We start from the raw sequence: 21,160 nt of genomic DNA on the forward strand, positions 1-21,160 counted from the left end.
AACGGAATGAGTAAAAAGGACCCACAGACCATAAAATTTGCCTATTCTAAAAAAAAACGTTAATGTTAAAATGCACGAAATGCATTTGCCTTAAGCACCCCCGTACACAAGAATGAACTAAAAGTGTCTTTAGACGTAATTGTAACGATACATCGCAATGCCAGCCACACCAATTAGAATTGTTCCCATTAAATATCCCCACAGTTTGAACTAAAAAAAAAATTAAAAATATTAAATTTTTAAATTTTCGAAAAAAAAATTATAAAAATCTTACTTTAGACTCTTCTGTGGTTGTCGTCTTTTGTTGTTTAGATTTTTGTTCCAACTTTTGGGCTTGTCCGAGCATTTTTTGATACAAATCCTTTTCGTTACGAGCTTCGCGTTTTTGTTTCAGGATCATTTTCGATAACTCCTGAATGAAAAATGTAAAAAATTTCAAAAATTATTGATTTTTCAATGAAAAATTGTTTTAAAAAAGTCTCACATTTTGTATTGCACGATTTTCCGGGTCGAGTGTTGCTGCTTTTTGCAACAAAGGAATTGCAGCGTTGACTTGTCCTTTCGCATCGAGGATCTTTCCCTTGCGGAATAAGGCTTTTACGTTATCTGGTTTGCACGAGAGAACACTTTCGACACTTTTGAGAGCCGCATCCCATGCTTCGACTTTCATTTGTGCCATCGCCAAGTTATTATTCACGCGAATTCTGTCTTCGAGCAGTTCCTGTAGTTGTTCATTCGTCAAATCGACAGTTTTGACACGCGGATCGTCAGGCACTCCAACAGATGCTTCATCCAAATATTGCAGAGCTTTGCGGTAACATTGAATTGCCATATTGTACTCGTTTCGTTCGAACCAAAAGTTTCCGCGTTCACGTTTTTTGTTGCCGACACGTTTACGAACCTCAAATCCTTGTTCTTCTTCGTCCTCTTCTTTTGTCGAAAGTAGTTCGACGGTATATGTGACAGTTGCATTTGGAGGAATATTTTTCGCGGCGTCATCTTCGTTCACAAAACCAATTTCGCCGTATGCGAAACGTGCATTACACACAATTTCTGCCTTTTCGCCGACATCCATGAGAGGTAATGCCATGTCAATGCCTTGTACAACTTCGTAATTTCCTACTTGAACACTCTCGTTCTTCAATTCTTCGACAACAGTGCCATTTTCCAACTTCCCAACCAAATTTATTTTGCAAATGTCTTCGCGTTGCGGTCGATTTCCGGCTTCGCCTTTCACGAGAATGCGTTTCGTCAATTGCCCGTTGCCCAAAACGTCGAGAAAATCGGGCGTATCGACGGGAACATCGCCAGCTGTCGTTGCTTGAGCAGCTTCTTGTGCAGCAGCTGCTTCTGTGGCTTCCTTGATTTCTTGCTCGTTGAAGTTTGTCAAGTCTTCGAAGGAACTGCTGCTGGATTTCTCTTCCATCTTTTCGCTCACACTTTTGACCTACGTGAATTTTATTATTATGGGGAAATTGCGAATCTGGAACAAAGAAATAGAACACAATGACAATCAGTTGAAGGTTTTTGACGCACGGAAGTTAAACAAGGGCAAAGGGTAGTTCTCGATTCAAGCAGGTAATTAGCATGAAAATGCCGCGACACTCACCTAATTAGCGTAAAAAGTAACAAAAAAATAAAAGACTGGATTGGTGACTTTTGTATTTTGGTCGAAATGGGCGTCAAATAAAATGACAAGAGACTTACAACTTTTGGAAATGAGACAGGAGGCAAACAAGCAATACCGTTATTTAAGGCAATCACGTGTACTTGAAGCCCGATTTTAAATTAAACTTAAAATAAGATCCAAAAATTTATGAAAAATGAAGAAAAATTACTTTTCAAGAAATTTTATGATAGAATTTTTATTGAAAGTAAAGAAAATCATCAGAAATTGTTACTTCTGAAAGTAAGAAAATGTTAAAAATTGTTTATGAAAAAAAATTTGTGAAATCAGATTTTACTTCATATTTTGTAAAAATTTAAAAAAATCGAAAAAAAAAATTTAAAAAAAAAAAGTTATGTGAGCCCTTATAATAAGAGGATTTTGACTTAAATTTTTTTTCATCAATTTTTTTTTTGCTAACATCTTTAAATGGCTCCTGTACATCGGAAACGCAAAATTTTGAAAAAGTCCAAAACAAAAGTTGTTTCTAAAACAAAACCTTCAATTTGTGGAGAACCGTGATCTACAAAAGTTGAAAAAATCGGTATGTGAGCCCTCATAATAAGAGGATTTTTTAAATTTTTTTTCATCAATTTTTTTTGCTAACATCTTTAAATGGCTCCTATACATCGAAAACGCAAAATTTAGAAAAAGTCCAAAACAAAAGTTGTTTCTAATGCCAAAACCTTCAATTTAAGCTGGAGAACCGTGATCTACAAAAGTTGAAAAAATTTTGAAAAATCGGTATGTGAGCCCTCATAATAAGAGGATTTTGACTTAAATTTTTTTTCATCAATTTTTTTTGCTAACATCTTTAAATGGCTCCTGTACATCGAAAACGCAAAATTTAGAAAAAGTCCAAAACAAAAGTTGTTTCTAATGCCAAAACCTTCAATTTGAGCTGGAGAACCGTGATCTACAAAAGTTGAAAAAATTTTGAAAAATCGGTATGTGAGCCCTCATAATAAGAGGATTTTGACTTAAATTTTTTTTCATCAATTTTTTTTGCTAACATCTTTAAATGGCTCCTGTACATCGAAAACGCAAAATTTTGAAAAAGTCCAAAACAAAAGTTGTTTCTAATGCCAAAACCTTCAATTTAAGCTGGAGAACCGTGATCTACAAAAGTTGAAAAAATTTTGAAAAATCGGTATGTGAGCCCTCATAATAAGAGGATTTTGACTTAAATTTTTTTTCATCAATTTTTTTCGCTAACATCTTTAAATGGCTCCTGTACATCGAAAACGCAAAATTTAGAAAAAGTCCAAAACAAAAGTTGTTTCTAATGCCAAAACCTTCAATTTGAGCTGTTGAACCGTGATTTAGCTCAACTTTCAAAATTTGGTAAGAGAGTCTTACTATTAAATTAAAAAAGGTAAAAATAGGTCGAAAATAGAAGTTTTTGAGCGTTGTTAAAATCAAAATATATATAAAATGGTATCACTTTGACAGAATTTTTAAATTTTCTGAGCTTTTAGACTTTAATTTAGAGCAAGAAATTTATGAAAAAATAATGTTTGGTTTTTTTTTGGAAAATAAAAGAAAAATGGATGAGTGAACACATAAAAACTTATTTGACTTTTGACTTAATCTTAAGCTCAAGCCTAAGATAAGTCAATTAAAATGTTTTGACTTAAGCTTTTACTTGAGCAAAAGTCTAAAGTTTTTACTTAATAAGCTTTTTACTTAAGCTTAAGTCAAAAGTAAAATTCATTTTGACTTAATGACTTAAGTTTAAGTTTAAGTCAAACTTTTTTAAAAGCTTTTACTCAAGTTTAAGATTAAGTCACTTAAGTTTTTGAAGCTTAAGTTTAAGTCATAAGTTTTTGCAGCCCTGAATAAAACTCCGAAATTTATTAATCAATAATCTTTTCTCATTTATTTCTTTTTATTATTTTTCATATAGATAATCTTTTTACACAGCAAAATATAATCAATTAATCGTCAGTTTCTGATAAATACACTTTAAACATATATATTTCTTGCATATTCAACAAAAAAACTGAGAACAATAAAATAATAGTAAATAATAATTAATAATAATTATAAATCTGTGTGTATGGTTTGTGTGTGTGTGTGTGCCAACCTAACTATCACTTTACAACTTTTTGTGGCTGAAAGTTTATTTTATTATTTCATCATCGACTTTGATATTTTTTTCTTCTTAAACTTTAGTTTATTTATATTATTTATTATAAAAAATTATATTTATTAGAGATATTCATGTTGTTTTTTTGTGTAGTGTTATTTTTTGTATTGGGGCGTTGTTCAAGCAAACAAAAAACTCATCATTACTTTTTTTTGGCACAATTAAAATCACAAAATAAATCACATATTGTTTGTTTTTCTTCATATAAAATTTTTTCCTTGCTAAGGTACAGAAAATATTCATTTTTAACATAATAATTATAAACATTAATTATATAGATATTATTTATTTATCAGAAAGCTCTGAGGGTATGAAACCGATTTATTATTATTTTTTTATTTTGATTGCAAGACTGGCCAAAAAATATTATTTATTTAAATTTGTAAAAAAATACTAATTTTGATCGATTTTCGAAAAAATTTCATAGAACAACATACATATTTAAAGTTAAAAAAAAACATAAATTTTAAACATTAAATTATAAAATATAAAAAATTGTTATTAATCGCAGATATTTTTACTCTTCGTCATCGTGTGAACGTCTTCAACTTCTTACAGCTAATTTTGCGTCTTAAACTATAACAAACACTTTTTTCGACATCATTCTTACTTATCCGATACGTGAAATAATAATAATAAAGTTCTGTTATTGATGGCAGTAATCATGTCATGTAGCGCATTATTTCTCTGAGTGCGTACAGAAGCTCTACCTGATTGCGTGCCTCGAGAATTAGGAGATTAACGTGGACCTGAAACGAGAAAAAATGGAAAATTTTTAGAATAAAAGCATAAAATCAACATCAATTGCACTAATTATCGGAAATAAGGCCGTTTCAAATTTTTTTTTGAAATTTTTGTCCCAAAAACTTTTTTTTTTAAATTTAAAATAAAAAAAAAAGTTTTGAAATAAATTTGTATGAACAATGACAAAATTTTCAGTTTTTTGTTAATAATTATTAATTTAAAAAAAAATAATTTACAAATTTTAATTTAAAAAAATATAAAAAAAAACTGTAAAAAAAATTAAAAAAAAAAAAAAAAATTAAAAAAAAAAAAATTTAAAGAAGAAAATTCACGTCAAAATACTATTTTCAATACAGAAATTTTTTTAAAAAATTTTAAGAATTTATTTTTTGAAAAAATATGAATAACGACTTAAAATCGTAAATTTTTATAAAATTTTCAATTTTTTTTTTTATTTTGTCCCATTGGATTTTCGACTTTTGAAATGGGGCATGAGACAAAAAGTTCAAAAAAAAAAAATTGAAGCGGCCTTAGCAAGAAGAGAAAGAACGTTGATTGATAACGAGATTGTTTGTTCTGGAATCAGGCACGAGACTTTGTGCAAATTGTGTTGATTCACAATGACAAATGGATCTTAATTGAATTTATTTGCATATGGACTTAAAATTTCCGATGAATCCCAACCAAGCGATGCATTCTATTGATAATATTCGTTCCTCCTACGAATGATATTGACGGAATTTCAAACAAAAGATAATTTTGCGTGCAAAAAATGATACAAACAATCAATTTCAACGAGTTAGAATCTCTGAAAAGGGCATGACGTTGCTTATTTCGAGCAAAAATCGAATATAAATCAAACAAATTGTTCAATTCCTGTTCAGTCTTTTGCTGAAATTCCTCGAGAGACAATTGCAAAGCGATGGAAAATTGGCGCGGCAAAGTTGCTGTCGTTACAGGCAGTTCAGCAGGCATCGGAGCGGCGATTTGTGAAGCTCTGGCACGTCATGGAGTGCATGTTGTTGGAATGGCACGTCGTACCGATCGAACAGCTGCTCTTGCGGAAAAATGCAAATCATTTCCGGGAAAAATTCATGCCGTCGAATGCGACGTTACCTCATCTGAATCCATTAATAAGGCTTTTGATTGGGTTTCGAAGAAATTTGGAGGCGTCGATATTCTTGTGAACAACGCAGGAACGTATCGCAAAGGAAATTTCTTGGATTTAGAAATTCCGGATGAAAAATTTACTTTGACTTTTGAGACAAATGTCACAGGATTGCTTTTGTGCACGCGACGAGCCTATAAATTAATGTTGAATCGTCCCATGGGATACATTATTAACATTAATAGTGTTGCCGGGCATATGTCAGCTAATGCTTTACCTCCAACTTTTGGCTTGAATATCTACGGGGCTTCGAAACATGCCGTCACACAGATCACAGAAGTGGTTAGAATGGAATTGGCATCGATGGGAAATCATAAAATTCGTATTTCGAGTGTTAGTCCGGGAGCGATTGAAACAGAAATTCACTTGGCGGGTAAAAAAATTCAAAGTTTCGTCTTAAAAAAATTATTTTTTATGAAATTTTTTGTTTTAGCTGAAATTGGAGAGAATATTTGGGAAAAGATGCAAGTTTTACAACCAAGCGATGTTGCGGATCAATGTATTTACCTCTTAAGCACGAAGCCCAATGTGCACGTTTCTGAATTGACGATCAAACCAGCAGGCGAAAAATTTTAAAAAGCATTTGAAGTTCAAATAAAGGTTTTTTCGGTCAATTAATGACTATGACGGGCAATTTTGTGAACAAAAAAAAAAAAAGAATTCTGATTGACGCGCCCTTGAAAAAGGTTTGAAATATCTAATCTCTTACATAATTTGTTTACGCATTCACGTTCTATATGCCGTCGCCGTCAAATCATGTCAGAATATTCAAATCAACTCCCACTTTTGCTCAATTCTGACCCATTTGCTGAAACGAGTTTCTAAAAATATACAATTCCTGCCCCGCAAACCGACGATAATTTAATCTTCTTGATTGATTGAGTGCTTTTTGACCTTGTTTCGTATCAGACTCAATTGATAAAGTGCGAAAAAATCCAAAATTAGTTTCGTTTTACTCGTTTGTGTGCGACGACGAGATGGAAAAGTGGCTTGGCAAGACAGCTGTCGTTACGGGAGCTTCGTCAGGCATTGGAGCAGCGATTTGTGTTGACTTGGCACGACAAGGAGTGAATGTAATTGGCTTGGCGCGTCGTGTTGAAAAGGTAGAAGAGCTTTCAAACACTCACAAATCCCTTTCTGGCAAGATTTTTGCTCGAAAATGCGATATTTCGTCAGTTTCTGATATCAAAGAGACTTTTTCATGGATCGAAAGTACCTTTGGAGGCTTGGAAATTCTCGTAAATAATGCTGCAAAGCTCAAATACATGAATATTTTGTCAAAAGACGAAGACAATACGGAAGATGTGATTGCAACAATTAATACAAATCTCACGGGCGTCATTTTGTGTGCGCAGGAAGCTTTCAAATCGATGGCAAAACGTGATGTTTACGGATATATCGTTAATATCAACAGCGTTTCGGGGCATTTGTACACTTATGATCCCGAATGGCGTGAAAATGTTTATCCAGCAACGAAACATGGCGTCACAGCAGCTACTGAAGTCATGAGAGTTGAATTAGCAGCCATGAAAAACTTGAAAATTCGCATTTCGAGTGTTAGTCCGGGATTTGTGAAAACAAATATTTTCAACGCAGCAGGATTTGGCGAAGATGTTGACAAAGTCTTTGAAGGATGGCCCGTTTTAGAACCCGAAGATGTCTCAGATGCCGTTCTATATTTGCTAAAAACCAAATCGCATGTCAATGTAAGTGATTCGTCCTTGAAAAAAAATTTTTAAAAAACTTTTGTTCTTGTAGATAAGAGAAATCACGATTCAACCAACGGGCGAACGATTAAATTGAATTTCTGTGAATTTTTGCCTCTTTTCTCGGAAATGATCATCGACAGCTGTATGAGTCGTAAAAAATAAAAGACAGACATGTATTGTAAGAAACACGACAAATGGAATGTTTGAAATGTAAAAATAAAGTAAACATTGTATGATTTATAACGCGACGACGGCAAATATTTGTTCGCAGATGAATTTGCGTATTTAGCGGCAGAAACGTACCTTTTCGCTGTGTTGTAACTCGACGAGCACGCTATCATAGTCCTTCTTTGTGATGCGTTCAGGGAAACAACAGGCCGTTTTAATGAACATCTTCAATGGGCGATCAAGTAACTGAAAAGTCAATAAAATTCGTGAAAATTTTTTTTTTTTTGAGAAAATTTTTTTAGCTTACTTGATTCACTTCTCCATAGTCGTAGTCATCATGTCGAATTCCGTAGATACATTGGATGTAATTCCATATGGCACGACGAAACTTTGAGGTATCGACATTTTGACGTCCTATTGAGAAAAAAAAAATTTAGATTTTTTTCTTATTTTTTTAAAATTAAAAATTTTTCAACAAAATTTAAGATTTTTTTTCTAATTTTTGAAAATATTAAATTTTTAACAAATTTTGTAATTAAAAAAAAAATAGAATTTATGAGTTGAAAAAAAAATATTTTTTTGAAAATTTTATTCAGGTATATAAAATTATACATATATGAAAATTTTGATTTTTTTAAGAAATTTTTAAAATTTTCTTCAAAAATTTTTTTTTTAATTTTGAGTTTTTCAACAAATTTTTTATTTTTCAAATTTTTTTAATTCAATTTTTTTTTTTAATTTTAATTTTTTCAAATTAGAATTCATGAGATACATTTTTTTTTAATTTTTTTAGATCGAGTTTTTCATTAAACTTTTAATTTTTCAAAAAATTATGATTGAAAAAAAAATTTTTTTTTTTTCATTTATTGAAAAATTTTTTTTTTTTAAAAATTTAAATATTTTTTTAAAAAATTTTGATTTTTTAACAAATTTTATTTTTTTTTAATTCGAAATTTTCAACAAATTTTTAATTTTTCAAAAAAAAAAAAATTAAATCGAATTTCGACAAAAAAAAAGAGTTAAATAAACTAACCTGCAATTGTATAATAGGTGAGATTGTATGCAGTGCGAAACTTATCATCCAACAAATATCCGACATCGTTATAAAGTTGACTCACCAACGACAAGCCATGATCGTCCCATGAGTAATCTTGCACGCGAAATGTCGTCGGGACATTTTCGGCGCCGCGTCTCGTGAAATCCTGATACTTGAACGTCGGATCGTCGACATACTGCGTGTAAATTTTTGGTGCTTCGGTGGTTGTTGATTGTATGGGGAGTTCAGCTGCCTGCATTTCGACATTTTTGAAGCGATTACTGAGTTCCGTTTCGCTACATTCATCCGTCTTTTGCGACAAAACTTTCATTTTTTCCATGAGGGCATCGACTTTGGCGAATTGCCCGTCGCCTCCATTCATGCCATTTAGCATCGACATCATCGAGGGAGGACTTCCGCCATTAATCTGTTCGTTTTGCTGCTGCTGATTGCAAAGATTGTTGTAAATTGTGTGACTAGATGTTGTTTGTGTATCCAATTCCTGAGTTAGACCGCATGAGAAAACAAACGAAGCGAGCGAGTGAAAATGCGCAAGCAAAACAATCGCATGCACAACTTCCGACAAAGACCAATTGAAAGATCCCTTTGTGAGTCGCTCAATATGCTCCTTATTTAGCAGCCAAGGACGATGACACAGAATTTTGTTGATTTCGTAAATAGCTCGTAACTTCGCCGGCACGAATTCCAATCCGTTTAACCATTTTGGATCGCCGCGCGCTTGTAAGAAACGTTTTTCATGCAACGCTACGAGATACGAGCAATTATGACGTGCAGCTGCCATGATCGCCAAATAATGACGATAGGGCTCCGACAGAGGCCCATCACAGTTGAGGATGAAATTTTGTGTGCGCAAATAGTGCTCCAAGTAACGCGGATGATATGCAATTACTTTCGTAACGTGATCCAGAGTCTCATTCTCCATTAGATATTGCTTCAGGCCGTACTGCAAAGAAAGAAAAAAATTTCCATTAGTCCCAAGTTCACGTTTAAAAATAGCTCGCAACACGATTCAAATCTAGATCAACACAAAAAGTGTCAATAAAACTGATACGCTCACATTAAATAATAATAATGTGCGATAATAAAAAAAAGGAGAATTATATTATTCAATAATTTCTCAATAAACATATTCAGAGCTTGACGAGAGAATTGATGACCCATATTTCGCTAAAATTAATTAAATTAACCGCAAAACCGCTTGACGACACACATTTTTATCTTTTTTTGACTTAGAATTTGAAATTTGCTCGAAGAAATCAGGTTCGATCATTTTTCAAAAAAAAAAAAAAAAAAAATGTTTTGATTAATTTTTGGTCGAATTTGGGATGATGATGATGATGGAAAAATACATAAATGGCAAGTCAACTTGTCAAACAATAACAAATAAATATTAATTTTATGCAAAAAATATCGCGTCTGAATCAATCAGAGCGATAAACGACGGATGATGACTTTTAAAAAATGCATACGAATTGCTGATTAATTGACTTATGGCAACAAAAGATGTGTTTATGGATGTTTTTTTTGATTTTTGTAGATCGTTCAAGTGATGTTTTTGGAAGTTTTTCAAAGATTCTGAATTTTTGATGCTAAATTTGTCGCGCATTTCATTCACTTTTCGACCTCTAAGCAAAAAAGTCATAAAATCTTAACCTTCCTCAATAGTTTAATTGCACACTGTACACCGCAAATCCCGACTCTAAACAATCGATCACGTTCTAGTTTTATCGTTCGTACAGTAAATTATAAATATTTCGCAGATATCTACTTCCTCATAAACAACACATGTTGTTTTCGTTGTGCTGCGCTATTAAAAGCGAAATTTTCTCGTAAACATCGTCGTTTGTTGTCGCATTTCAAAAGAAATCCGAAAAAAACTTGGATTTATTGGTTTTTAGTCCATATTCAGCAGTATTCAGCGAATTTCTAGTAATTCAGCAAAGTTTTTCTTTAAGTTTTGATTATTTTAAGAAGATTTATATCAAATTTGAGGTAATTCAGCTTATTTAAATTCACGAAAAATGCGCTTTAGTTATTAACTTTACGATTAATTTTCATATCTTTTTATAATCTATGATGTTTTGCTTGTTTTGCCACACAAATATACAAGGAATTAAAAATGACCTTCTCGACGACTTCGCACTTGTTTGCATTTTTCTGTAAAGTTCTGTCGAATTTATCGAATTTTCGTTGCAAGCCAGTTATCATCATCGTAAGTAACGTCGTCGCGCAAGATTTAATTTATGCAAATCAAATAATGTCTCTTTTTTCAGTGCTTAACAAATATTAACACTCCATATATGTGGCGAACGAGCTTTGTTTACTCATGGTGTGGCTTGACAACAACAAAAACAACAAACGAACGAACGACGCGACGTCGTATATGCAAATATGTGCATCAATTGCACGCAAACAGAACACTTGAATCGTCGTCACCCGTAACCTTGAAAATGTTTCCTTGTGCTGATGATGCGCTAAATACGAGGAGACGCTCGGTGACTTTTGATTTTTCGGTTTTACTTCAAAAAAATAAAGATTGATGTGAATTTCACGTGCTATGAAGATTTAAAGAGATCATGAGTCATCATGAGCTGATAAACGACAAACTCTAATTCACTTACAGCTCTCGTCGTACAGTAAATTAATTCAAATTATTGACCTTGAAATTGAAATTGTTTGTTTGGATAAAGGCAATTCATTCTCATTCAAAGTGTTTGTGTGAGAAAATTTACTTTACTTAACGATGTTAAGTAATAATCTAAAGTACTTTGTCGTACACGACTCGCAAGAATGTTTCTTGACAAACGCACAAAACTTTTGAAAAAAAATGTTCTGAAGGGCACAAATTTAGCGAAAAAAATTTAATATCAAGGTTACCGAGATCGACACTCACGCATGTTGTAATGGATTTAAAACATAAAATTTATGAGCCGTTAATTTTCGAGTGTCTGGACAATGTTTGATGAAAAAATATTGATGGAGACAATACAGTGCAATAAAATTACGATTTTCAGGATATTTAAGGTAATTTAAAAAAATTAAATTTTAAAATAAAAAAAATATAAAAAAAAATTTAAAAAAAATGAAATTAAATAAAATTAAAAAAATAATTAAAAAATTTTAAAAAATTATTTAAATAAATATAAAATAGGTATAATATTTATAATTATATTAATTAAAAATTATGTTAATTTTAAAATATTTTTTTAATAAATTTTTTTCTTTAAAAATATTTTAAAATTTTTAATTTCAGGGCTTCAATAATTCCAATTAATTCAAACCAAGCATAAAAATTTAACAAAATTACTTCCAAGAAGCAGCAAAAGGATTAAAATAACATTTGAAGAACGAAAAAATCCTTCAAAATTAACATTTCATAAAAAACTATCAAAAAGTTGACAAAAACAAGCGATTTCATCCCACTTTTATCTCTTTTTTATGTCAACATCGGATAAAAACTCGTAAAAATATGTAATCTAAGCCCACTGTGAACTTGATAACTCATATTAAAGTCACGTTATTACCTGTATTGTGCGAGGTGTGGCGAACTCAACGAAAGAAAATATACGAAAACAACAAAAAACCGGTTGTCTGACCTACTGAGAACCTTATTTATCTCTGTTTTGTTTATACTTCTTTATGTTATGTTATTTTTTTTTTGCACACAAATCTCGAGACAAGACCGCGGATGATGTAACGTGTGTGCGTACGTGAGATCTCCCCATAATTTGATAATCAGATGTTCGAATCAGCATATTAACTTGAGGCATATTGAATGCTCTGAATCACTCGAAAGAATGAAAACCGGCTTTTTCGGATATTTTTATCGCTTTTTCGGTTCTATTTTTATAACGTGGCAATAAATTACGGGTGACTCGATGAAAATTGAATTCGAACAAAGGCACACACGAGTCGAAAGCAATTAAAAAAGTTTTTTTTTTTTGCAACAATGTAAAAGACTCGCGTGTGTGTGTGGGATGTGATTTGTTAGCTGACTGACTGATTAAAATGTTATTTAATCGACATTGTTGCGATTTTGCAATAATCTTGGATGGAGATCAAACTAAATTCTTGAAAAATTGCCTTGAAATGGGAAATTTTTTAATTTTTCTTAAAAAAATTTTTTGTTCAAGGGCAATTTAAGGTTTATTTTCAGATTTTTTGACCTTCCAATAGAAAATTTGCTCTTGAAAGGCAATTTATGAAACTTTCGTGAATGGAAAATTTTCTGAAATTCATTTTCACCTTCAACCTCCTTGAAGATTTTTCATGCGGCACGAAAAATGTCATCTTTATAATTAACCAAAGTGTCTCTGCCAAAGTTACATCAACGTTCATCAATGCGGAAATCATTTTCTAACTGCACAATTTTCACATTTTACACACAATTTGTGCTTTATGGGACTTTTATTCCCAACAGATGTTGCTGTAAAGAAAAAAAAACACTCACCGTTCGTCTTGTAAACAACGAAAATTTTCTTCGTGTGCCAAGAATGAACGCAACTATTTGTGCATTTGTGTGTCACACACTCATCGCGCGAAGAACATTAGATGAAGCAGAAGAAGAACATGCTACCGCAACAGATGTTTGTCATTAACTCGTATCATCGCGCATCACATGTAAGTCAAGTGTAAGTTTTTTTACTCACATTTTTATCGCGCGCTTCTGCTAATTTTCACACGGTACACATCATCTCGTTTAGTTTCTATTTTTAAATATGGCACGCTGAAGACACTTTCTTGCGATGTAACTCTTGCCTCTTCTACGAATCATGTGCCGATAATTGGCAGATTGCGGTTCAATCAACTTTTTTCTCATCTCGAGACATTTGATCGCCACGCCGCAGGAATGCACGACAAATTGATCTGGTAAAAATGCGAGAATAACAGGGGCAAATATTGCGAATTGTTTTTGTCACATTCAGGTGCGTTTAAAAATAGTTGATTTTTTTGTCATTCAATGTCTTTGCAGATTTGCAATCCTGAGAGAGAGGCGATTTCAACAAATTAACAAGTATTTGGCAAATATTTGAAAAGAAAATGGTTAAATATAACAAGTAGGATGTAACAACAGGTGACAACGGGGCTGTGTGATGCTGCGAGATGGCGAAATTGCATCAGCGAAAAAGACAACTTGACAGATTTCTATCGACAAGTTGAGAAATTTGGGCACGGGAACAATGTCAAGAGCTTGAGAATTAATTTAAGTACAGAAAATTTTAGTTTTTAAGCAGTTACAGTTGAAGAAATTCAACATAAAAATTAAAATTTTTAAAAATTTTCTTAAAAATTGTAATTTTAAAAAAAATTTTTTTTTAAATTTATAGAAATTGGCTTCAAAATTTGAAAATTAAGTTTTGAGTCCTAAATTCTTTAAATTTTAAATTTTAAAGTTCCATATTTTATTTTTTTTTTCAAAAATGAATTAATTAATTTTTTTTCAAAAATGAATTAATTAATTTTTTTTTTCAAAAATTAAATTTAAAATTAAAATTTTTATTAAAAAAATTTAAAATTTTTCATATTTAATTTCAAAAAAATTATCAAAAAAAAAAATTTTTTTTTTTAATTCTTAAAAAATTAATTGTTCTAAATTGAATTTTAATTTTCAAATTTTTTTTAATAATTTTTTAATTTTGTGTTGAATTTAAAAAAAAGTTAATATGGAAAATTTTCAAATTTTGTTGAAATTTTTATAAAATCTTTAAAAAAATTAAAAATGAACATAAATTCAACGAAGTTTAAGAATTTCAGTAAAAGTTATAAAATTTTCTGTATCAATGCTTTGATTTAAAGCTCATTTTTATAAAAAATTAAGATTTTTTAATTTTTTTAAGGTCAATTCAGGACCTTTTTAGTAATTTTAATTCTCGAATCGAGAGATGAGAATCGCCAAAAACGATCAAACTGCACGAAAAAACTCACCACATGCCATTCTCGTTCAAATTCCATCGGTAGACAATGAGTCTCTTGGTAACAAGACAACAATAACGTGCTTTAATGTAAAATATCTCGCTGCTTATCGTCGCTGTGTGTACACGATAATGAAGCATTGAAAGCGCGATTATTTTCTTACTGAACTTATCGTTCACATTTTTCGATAAGAACCCACGATTTGGACGATAACTGCTGACAACCTACTTCTCTTCTTGCTCTTTCTCTCTCATCATGTTGGACAAAAAGTGCACTTTTGTTGATTCAGGTGAGATCAGGTTATCAAAGTAGTTGCATGCGATAAAACGATGACTCAACATCGCATCAAGTTACTTTCTTTCTTTCTTTGTGTGACTTGTTGACACGAATATTGCGCACCAAAGTCAAGTCCTTTGTCCATGTTAACTTAATTCTGAGGGAACATGACGTCACAAATCGATGTAAATGTGCGGTAATAAAGGTTAATGTTTTTTTCCTGACGAGTGAGCGTTCGTGAGTGAATGAAAGAGGAAGACATAGATACACACTTTCCCTTTCTTTCGTTTTTTACGCACTTTTTGGTTCATTCATTGTTCGAATGTGGTATGTTTGAACGTCGTATGTAAGTATTTATCGACTCACACATAAAAAAAATTAAGAAGCTAATGGAAAATTATCGACAAAAAAAGACTTTTTTCTCGATTGATACACGAAATTTTGAAAAAAAATTACCTTTTCCGAGTTTTTGGAATCCTTTGCGACGAATTTTGAACTTTTCCCGAATTTCACTTCCCTTCAAAACCGAATTTCGATGCAGAAAATTTTCTGTTACACACACTCGCTACTCTACTGAACGCTCTCGCCTCATGAATGAACTACTCCCCATCCAATACACTTGATAACTGAAACTCTCAAAGTTGTAAACATCGTCGAGTTCTATAACTTTGTATGATTTTTGTGTTTCATTGTATTCCGTCCCGTACACACCGCACGTCGCATGTAGAGAAAAGAGAAACGCGGAGAGGGAACGAAGTGAAGAGGAGTATTTTTATGCAATTTGACAACAATACACACACAGACACACACGAGAGTTGTGAATGAGATGATGTGTGAGTGCCCGAGTCATATGGAGGAATATGTTGTAATATATTACAACAAGACAACGACAGTCGAAGAAAAAGAGAGTTTGAGTGAGAGTTTCGTGTTCGGAAATCCAGCGGATTGGAAAGATAACGCACAGAGTCAGGGATGGAAATTTTTCGGCGATCACGAGAAGGTTTTTGTGCGGAGGCATGAAGTTGTCATCGAGCAAAAGCGCTTAAAAAGTCGTAAAAAAATGATCGGCTTAACGTTTTGTTAAGATGTTGTTGCTCCGACAGACTTGTTGAATAAAACTTAAAAATAATAATACGCAAATATCTGTCGTCATTCACTTTTATTTTCATCCAAATTCTGTTTTTAAAGATGATTATAAAAACTCGACTCGACATATCATAATATGATCGCTTTTTAAAATTCTATCAATTTTTTTTCAGAAAAAAAAGTTCAAAAAAAGAATTCGTTTTTTTTTTAATAAAAATTCAAGAAAAACTTAATTAATTTAAAAAATTTTTTTTTAAATTTATTTTTTTTAATTTTTTAATTTTTATTTAATTTTTAAAATTTTTATTTACTTTTAATAATTTTATTTTTTGAAATTTGTAATTTTTTTTGATAGGGTTTTTTTTCTTTTAAAAATTAAAATTGAAGTAAAATTTTAGACTTTTTTTGAAAAATTATTTTTTTTTAATTTATTAAAATATTTTGATTTTTTTTTAAATTTCAATTTAATTAAAATTTTTTGAAATTTTTTAAATTTTAATTTAATTTTTAATTTTTTTAAATTTTTTGAAAGAAGAAATATTATAATTTAATTAATTTTTATTTAATTTAAAATTTTAATTATTTTATTTAAAATTTTTAATTTAATTTAATTTTTTTTTTATTTTTATGTCAAATTTTAATCAATCTCGATTTCTTAAAATTTTTTGTGAGACTTTAATTTTTGTAAAAAAAATTGAAAATTTCTTGAATGATAAAAATTTTATATTTTTTTTTTATCACAAACTGAAATTTTTATCAACAATGTAGTTGATTTTTTTGAATTATAGGCAAAGTAAAAGAAGAAATATCACAGACTGACAAAAAAAAATAAATTTTCTCAAAAAATGTCTTTCAAAATTGAAATTAAAAACAAAATACTTGCCTTGACAGAAAAATATAATAAAAAAGGCATAAAATAAATGAAGACAAATGACATCTAGCAGCAATAAAACTGATAATTACCCCGTAATTGCCTTTCTATCTCGAGATTGCGACGAATTTTTGACATGTATGACGAGAGGTTTCTCTCCGAAAAAAGATTCAAAGATCATCAAACACCTCCATTGGATGGCATTGCACGATACATGGCACATTACAACGACGACGCGATCATCGAGTGCGTACACGAAACAGATTGCAATATTTACTCGCGCGGATGAGAGTTCATTGCCCCGTATTTTTATTATTTAAATGTCCCATTTTCACACATATCGCGCGGCGTATTAAGACGACAACGCGAATGAACAAGGCGATGTGTGTTTATTTACGTTAAACTATATAAATATATAGGTTTCGCTTATAATTATGTACTTTTTATATGAATTTTATGACCATTTTTTCGAAAATTTTTATTAAAGGCGATGGAGACTTGTTTTTATCGTTTTTCTTGGCATGGCAGAGTGTTTGTTATCTATTTGCGTTGGAGCTGTGTTTATCAAGAAAGGCAATGCCCTCGATTTTTTTTTGTCATTTGTTTTCGTTCGTTTGCCGCTCTGCTGATAAAAAATAACTCGCCGGAGGATTTTATTGGGTTTTTGATCTTCTCGAAGACCGTGCTGTGTTGCATTTTCGTCTCTCTCGAAACTTTTGAAGATAAAATATAAAATATTTTATAAACATTTGAGCAGCTAATTTATTGCTTTGTTTTTGTCGAGATGTGTTTTGACGTTTAAATTGAGTACCCAAAAATCACGCAGTAGATAAATTTTTGTCGTTGTTCTGTTTTGTGTCATCATCTGGCTGGATTTCGAACAACATCAGATGATCCCGGGGAAAATTTCTTCTCTCTCTCCGGAATTTTTTTTTCACGAAGTAACTCACGCCCTTGAAAAATTTTACACTTTACAACAATCGCATGCGCCCATCGTACTTCCGTTACTCTCCGCCAAGCCCTTTGCCACGAAGTCGCTTTTCAAGTTCAATGCTGTTCCCCTGTCACCCGCACAAGCAACTGGTACGCCTGATAAGTTGATAAAACGACAGAAATTATGTGTCGCGTGCTCCGTGCTTCGTACCTCCAACCAAAACACGGAAGTTTCTGTGCGAAAATGTAAATTAGTTTGACGAAGCAAAACGAAATAGACAAAACGTGTTAACATTTTTCGCAAATATCACGCGTTCTTTTAAATGTCATCAATGTAAATTGTATTTTTTTTATTATTTAGCAGAGACGATAATTTTTTGACGTTACTCATTATCATTCCGTATCAGACCGAAATTTTCCATATGGTTTGTTGCAAAACAAACAAAACTCGACAAAAAAAAAGAACGTCGTCTGCTTTAATTGACCTACATAAAGTAGTTTGTTTTCATTTTCATTATCAGTTTAGTCGACTAACACACAAATTGTTTTTGTCAAAGCAGGAACGATTTTAATCCAGACAAAGAGAAGATATTCGATGAGATTTGAAGGTCTTTGTAGTTTTGCTCAAGTTGCATTAAAGGTCGTTAAAGAATTTTTTTTAGAAGATATTTTCTCAATAAAAATTTTTTTTTAATTTCTTAATTTTTAATAAATTATTTTATTTTTTGAACAAAGAAATTTAATTTTTTTTTCAAAAAAAATAAATTTTCATTAATTTTTTTTTAAAGAAATTAAAAAAAAATTTTTTTTTTCAAAAGAAATTAAATTTTTCTTTCCAAAGAAACTTTAAAAAATTATTTTTTTTTAAATTTAAAAAATTATTTTTTTTAAATATTAAACTAATTTTTTTAAAAACATTTGTTAAAATTATTTTTTTTCCAAAGAAAATTTTTTTTTATTTTCGAAGTGATTTAAATTTTTTCATTGAAAAGAATTTTATGAGAATTTATTTGTTTATTTCGAAACAAATAATTTAAAATAATAAAAATTCTTTACTCACAAAAAATATTTCACTGACGAAAAATAATTTTCTAAAAAAAAAATGTTCAAAGGACTTTGCCCCTTTCGTCAATCTAACCTGACAAATTCAGATACGCGTCATCCGAACAAAAAAAAATATAATTGACCCAATTCGTCGCTCGTAAATTAATTTAAAAACGTCTAATAAAAAAAAAACAAGATTATTTCTACGACTTCTCACCTCACATCATCGCGCTCATCATCGAACCTGTTATTTATAGATCCAAATTCCATTTTGCATCCATCAAAAAATATTAAAAAAAAAATAAAACAAAGAAACGTAAAATTTTTACTCACATCTTGCCCGATCTGGCCCATTTCCGTAAAGTTCTCGACCATTGAATACATATGCGATGCAAATTAACCGCTTTTCACGGCTTTTTCTTATTAATTTATTGCACAATTCACTTTTTTAAGTTTTTTTACACTTTTTTTTTTGTTACTTGGTCCGTTTTTCCGTTTTTGATATCATTTGTATTTTAATTTTTTTAAATCTGAAAAAAAAATTAAAATTTTATTTAAAGTCCTTGCTTTAGAGTGATAATGATTAAATTATTTTTAAAAAAATTTTTGAAAATCGTTTGTTATCGAGACTTGTTGTCAGTGTGAGAAGGTAACAACGACTGATTGCTTTGACAAAAGAGAGACAAATGTGTACGACGAGCAGTTGTCGAGTGATTAATGATAAGAATTTCTGCAACAATCGCACCTCTAACTTATCTATTAATACATTTTTGTGTTTTTTTTTTCTTTTTCGTACAGAACATCAAGTCGAGCAACGATAGATATGGAAAAACACTGACACACCCACAGGCAAAAACGAGAGCCCTTTAAAAAAAACATCCCTCAACATGAATCAACAAGTGTGATGTGAATGCACTCGAATGAATTTGACGACCCGAAAAAATATTTTTGTTATCATTTTTTTTACGTTTCTCGATGGATGACGGGATCAACGTCGTTGTCGTAAATAAAAAAAATCGAAAAGTAGCAGTACAATGACCGTAATTTTTGTTTTTTGATGCGATCGAGAGGACGACGACGTGTCTAAGAAGTGAATCACAGCGAAGCTGAAGAATGACATGACATGCACTTGTTTATTTCTCGTCTATTTTTACATCGCACAAACACCAACATCGATATTTCCTCATTGCCATCGCTGTGGATCGCTTTATACGACGCTCGTTGGTCAGGTGATGTTTGCTTCTAACAATCTTTAGGCAGAAACAATCAAGAAAAATATTCTCGAAAATGAATTTTCGAGTAACGATGATTTAATTTTAACGGTTATTTTTTGAATTGACATTTACAAAATTTTTATGAAAATTTGCAAAAAAATAAGATTTTAACAATTTTTAATTAATTTTATTTTTTTTTTGGGATAAAATTTAAATTATTTTACTTAAATAAGTTTAATATTGCTTTAAAATTTTTAATTTTTAACAAAAAAACATTTTTTTCAAATTTTAACGGTAAATTTTTAAATTGACATTTGCAAATTTTGTATGAAAATTTGAAAATTTTTAAATTTTAAATTTAAAATTTTCATTTTAAAAATTTTGCAAACTTATTATTTTTTTTACGTTTAAAATAATTTAAATTTTTGAATTATTTTTAAAAATAAAAAAAAAATTAAAATTTTAGCAAAAAAATAAATTAATTAAAAAAAATATTTGAAATAAAAATTTATTTTTTTTTTTTAATTTTCAGGAATTTTCATGAAACATTTTCGTTCGTTGCTTTTGCTCAACAAGGAAAAAAATTCTCGAGTCGTCTGGAATAAATAAATAAAATATGACAAAGTGTTGATTCAAGTCACAACAAAAAGTTCAAATCTCCTTAGAACAATATTTGATCAAAACCCGTGATAAGAAAAGATTGTCGAGTCGCGTCAAGACTCGTTTCGTGCATGCATGCGTGTGAATTGATGTCAATTGTTTTTAATAACAATAATCATCATCATCATCATCGCGAAAAACACGAAAGCAGAGCAGCAATTAATCCAATTTAAATCCTCCTCTAATTTTAATTTATACATTGAAGGCGATTAAATATGCATATATGTGAATCTCGCACGAATGGCAGCCATTCCGTCGTTTGTGTGCTCAGTGAGTAATTAATATATTTATTTTATTTGTTCGTAAACAACTTGTATAAATTTTACTGGCACAAATTGATTAGAGGAGGTAAACAATATATATTCGAGTGTTGTAGATAATCGTTGCAGTAGTCAGTAACAATGGGAATTATGGTTGGGCGGATCGATAAAGGGCGATATATTGAGCGAGGAATTGATTAAAAGTCAAAACCAACATTTTTTAATTGGATTGGATTGCCTTT

General features: G+C 30.7%; 4 protein-coding genes across 5 annotated transcripts; 2 read left to right on the top strand and 2 right to left on the bottom strand.

Moving 5' to 3' along the window:
* Positions 1-71: 71 nt before the first annotated feature.
* LOC134830366 (peptidyl-prolyl cis-trans isomerase FKBP8) lies at positions 72-1,676 on the bottom strand. Its single transcript, XM_063843819.1, has 4 exons — positions 1,610-1,676; positions 485-1,483; positions 275-412; positions 72-210 (listed from the first exon to the last, which is right to left on the bottom strand). The coding sequence occupies exons 2-4, from the start codon at positions 1,424-1,426 to the stop codon at positions 130-132; spliced, it is 1,161 nt and encodes a 386-aa protein (XP_063699889.1). The 5' UTR covers positions 1,427-1,483; positions 1,610-1,676; the 3' UTR covers positions 72-129.
* Positions 1,677-3,951: 2,275 nt separating this feature from the next.
* On the bottom strand, positions 3,952-19,314 carry LOC134832753 (sestrin homolog). Of its 2 annotated transcripts, none has more exons than XM_063846883.1 (5): positions 19,118-19,314; positions 8,638-9,604; positions 7,912-8,018; positions 7,740-7,850; positions 3,952-4,564 (listed from the first exon to the last, which is right to left on the bottom strand). In XM_063846883.1, the coding sequence occupies exons 1-5, from the start codon at positions 19,166-19,168 to the stop codon at positions 4,478-4,480; spliced, it is 1,323 nt and encodes a 440-aa protein (XP_063702953.1). In that variant the 5' UTR covers positions 19,169-19,314; the 3' UTR covers positions 3,952-4,477. The 2 variants fall into 2 exon arrangements, with proteins under 2 accessions (XP_063702953.1, XP_063702954.1); XM_063846884.1 differs by lacking the exon at positions 19,118-19,314 and adding an exon at positions 15,307-15,449.
* Positions 5,453-6,348, top strand: LOC134832755 (farnesol dehydrogenase-like). Its single transcript, XM_063846887.1, has 2 exons — positions 5,453-6,100; positions 6,161-6,348. Exons 1-2 carry the CDS (start codon positions 5,482-5,484, stop codon positions 6,301-6,303), a joined length of 762 nt encoding a protein of 253 aa, XP_063702957.1. The 5' UTR covers positions 5,453-5,481; the 3' UTR covers positions 6,304-6,348.
* On the top strand, positions 6,362-7,857 carry LOC134832754 (farnesol dehydrogenase-like). The gene is made up of 2 exons (XM_063846886.1): positions 6,362-7,433; positions 7,486-7,857. The coding sequence occupies exons 1-2, from the start codon at positions 6,705-6,707 to the stop codon at positions 7,528-7,530; spliced, it is 774 nt and encodes a 257-aa protein (XP_063702956.1). The 5' UTR covers positions 6,362-6,704; the 3' UTR covers positions 7,531-7,857.
* Positions 19,315-21,160: the final 1,846 nt, after the last annotated feature.

This window comes from Culicoides brevitarsis, chromosome 2 (genome assembly GCF_036172545.1).
Source record: "Culicoides brevitarsis isolate CSIRO-B50_1 chromosome 2, AGI_CSIRO_Cbre_v1, whole genome shotgun sequence".
NCBI classification, from domain to species: domain Eukaryota; kingdom Metazoa; phylum Arthropoda; class Insecta; order Diptera; family Ceratopogonidae; genus Culicoides; species Culicoides brevitarsis.

Excerpts from the sequence above, each read along its gene's own strand:
- LOC134832754 (XM_063846886.1), top strand. The coding sequence starts at position 6,705 with ATGGAAAAGTGGCTTGGCAAGACAGCTGTCGTTACGGGAGCTTCGTCA. Across the intron at positions 7,434-7,485 it reads AAACCAAATCGCATGTCAAT|ATAAGAGAAATCACGATTCA; the intron begins GTAAGTGATTCG and ends TTGTTCTTGTAG.
- LOC134830366 (XM_063843819.1), bottom strand. The coding sequence starts at position 1,426 with ATGGAAGAGAAATCCAGCAGCAGTTCCTTCGAAGACTTGACAAACTTC. Across the intron at positions 413-484 it reads AAAATCGTGCAATACAAAAT|GAGTTATCGAAAATGATCCT; the intron begins GTGAGACTTTTT and ends TTTTTCATTCAG. Across the intron at positions 211-274 it reads CAACCACAGAAGAGTCTAAA|TTCAAACTGTGGGGATATTT; the intron begins GTAAGATTTTTA and ends TTTTTTTTTTAG.
- LOC134832755 (XM_063846887.1), top strand. The coding sequence starts at position 5,482 with ATGGAAAATTGGCGCGGCAAAGTTGCTGTCGTTACAGGCAGTTCAGCA. Across the intron at positions 6,101-6,160 it reads AACAGAAATTCACTTGGCGG|CTGAAATTGGAGAGAATATT; the intron begins GTAAAAAAATTC and ends TTTTTGTTTTAG.
- LOC134832753 (XM_063846883.1), bottom strand. The coding sequence starts at position 19,168 with ATGTATTCAATGGTCGAGAACTTTACGGAAATGGGCCAGATCGGGCAA. Across the intron at positions 9,605-19,117 it reads TGGGCCAGATCGGGCAAGAT|TACGGCCTGAAGCAATATCT; the intron begins GTGAGTAAAAAT and ends CTTTCTTTGCAG. Across the intron at positions 8,019-8,637 it reads CACCTATTATACAATTGCAG|GACGTCAAAATGTCGATACC; the intron begins GTTAGTTTATTT and ends TTTTCTCAATAG.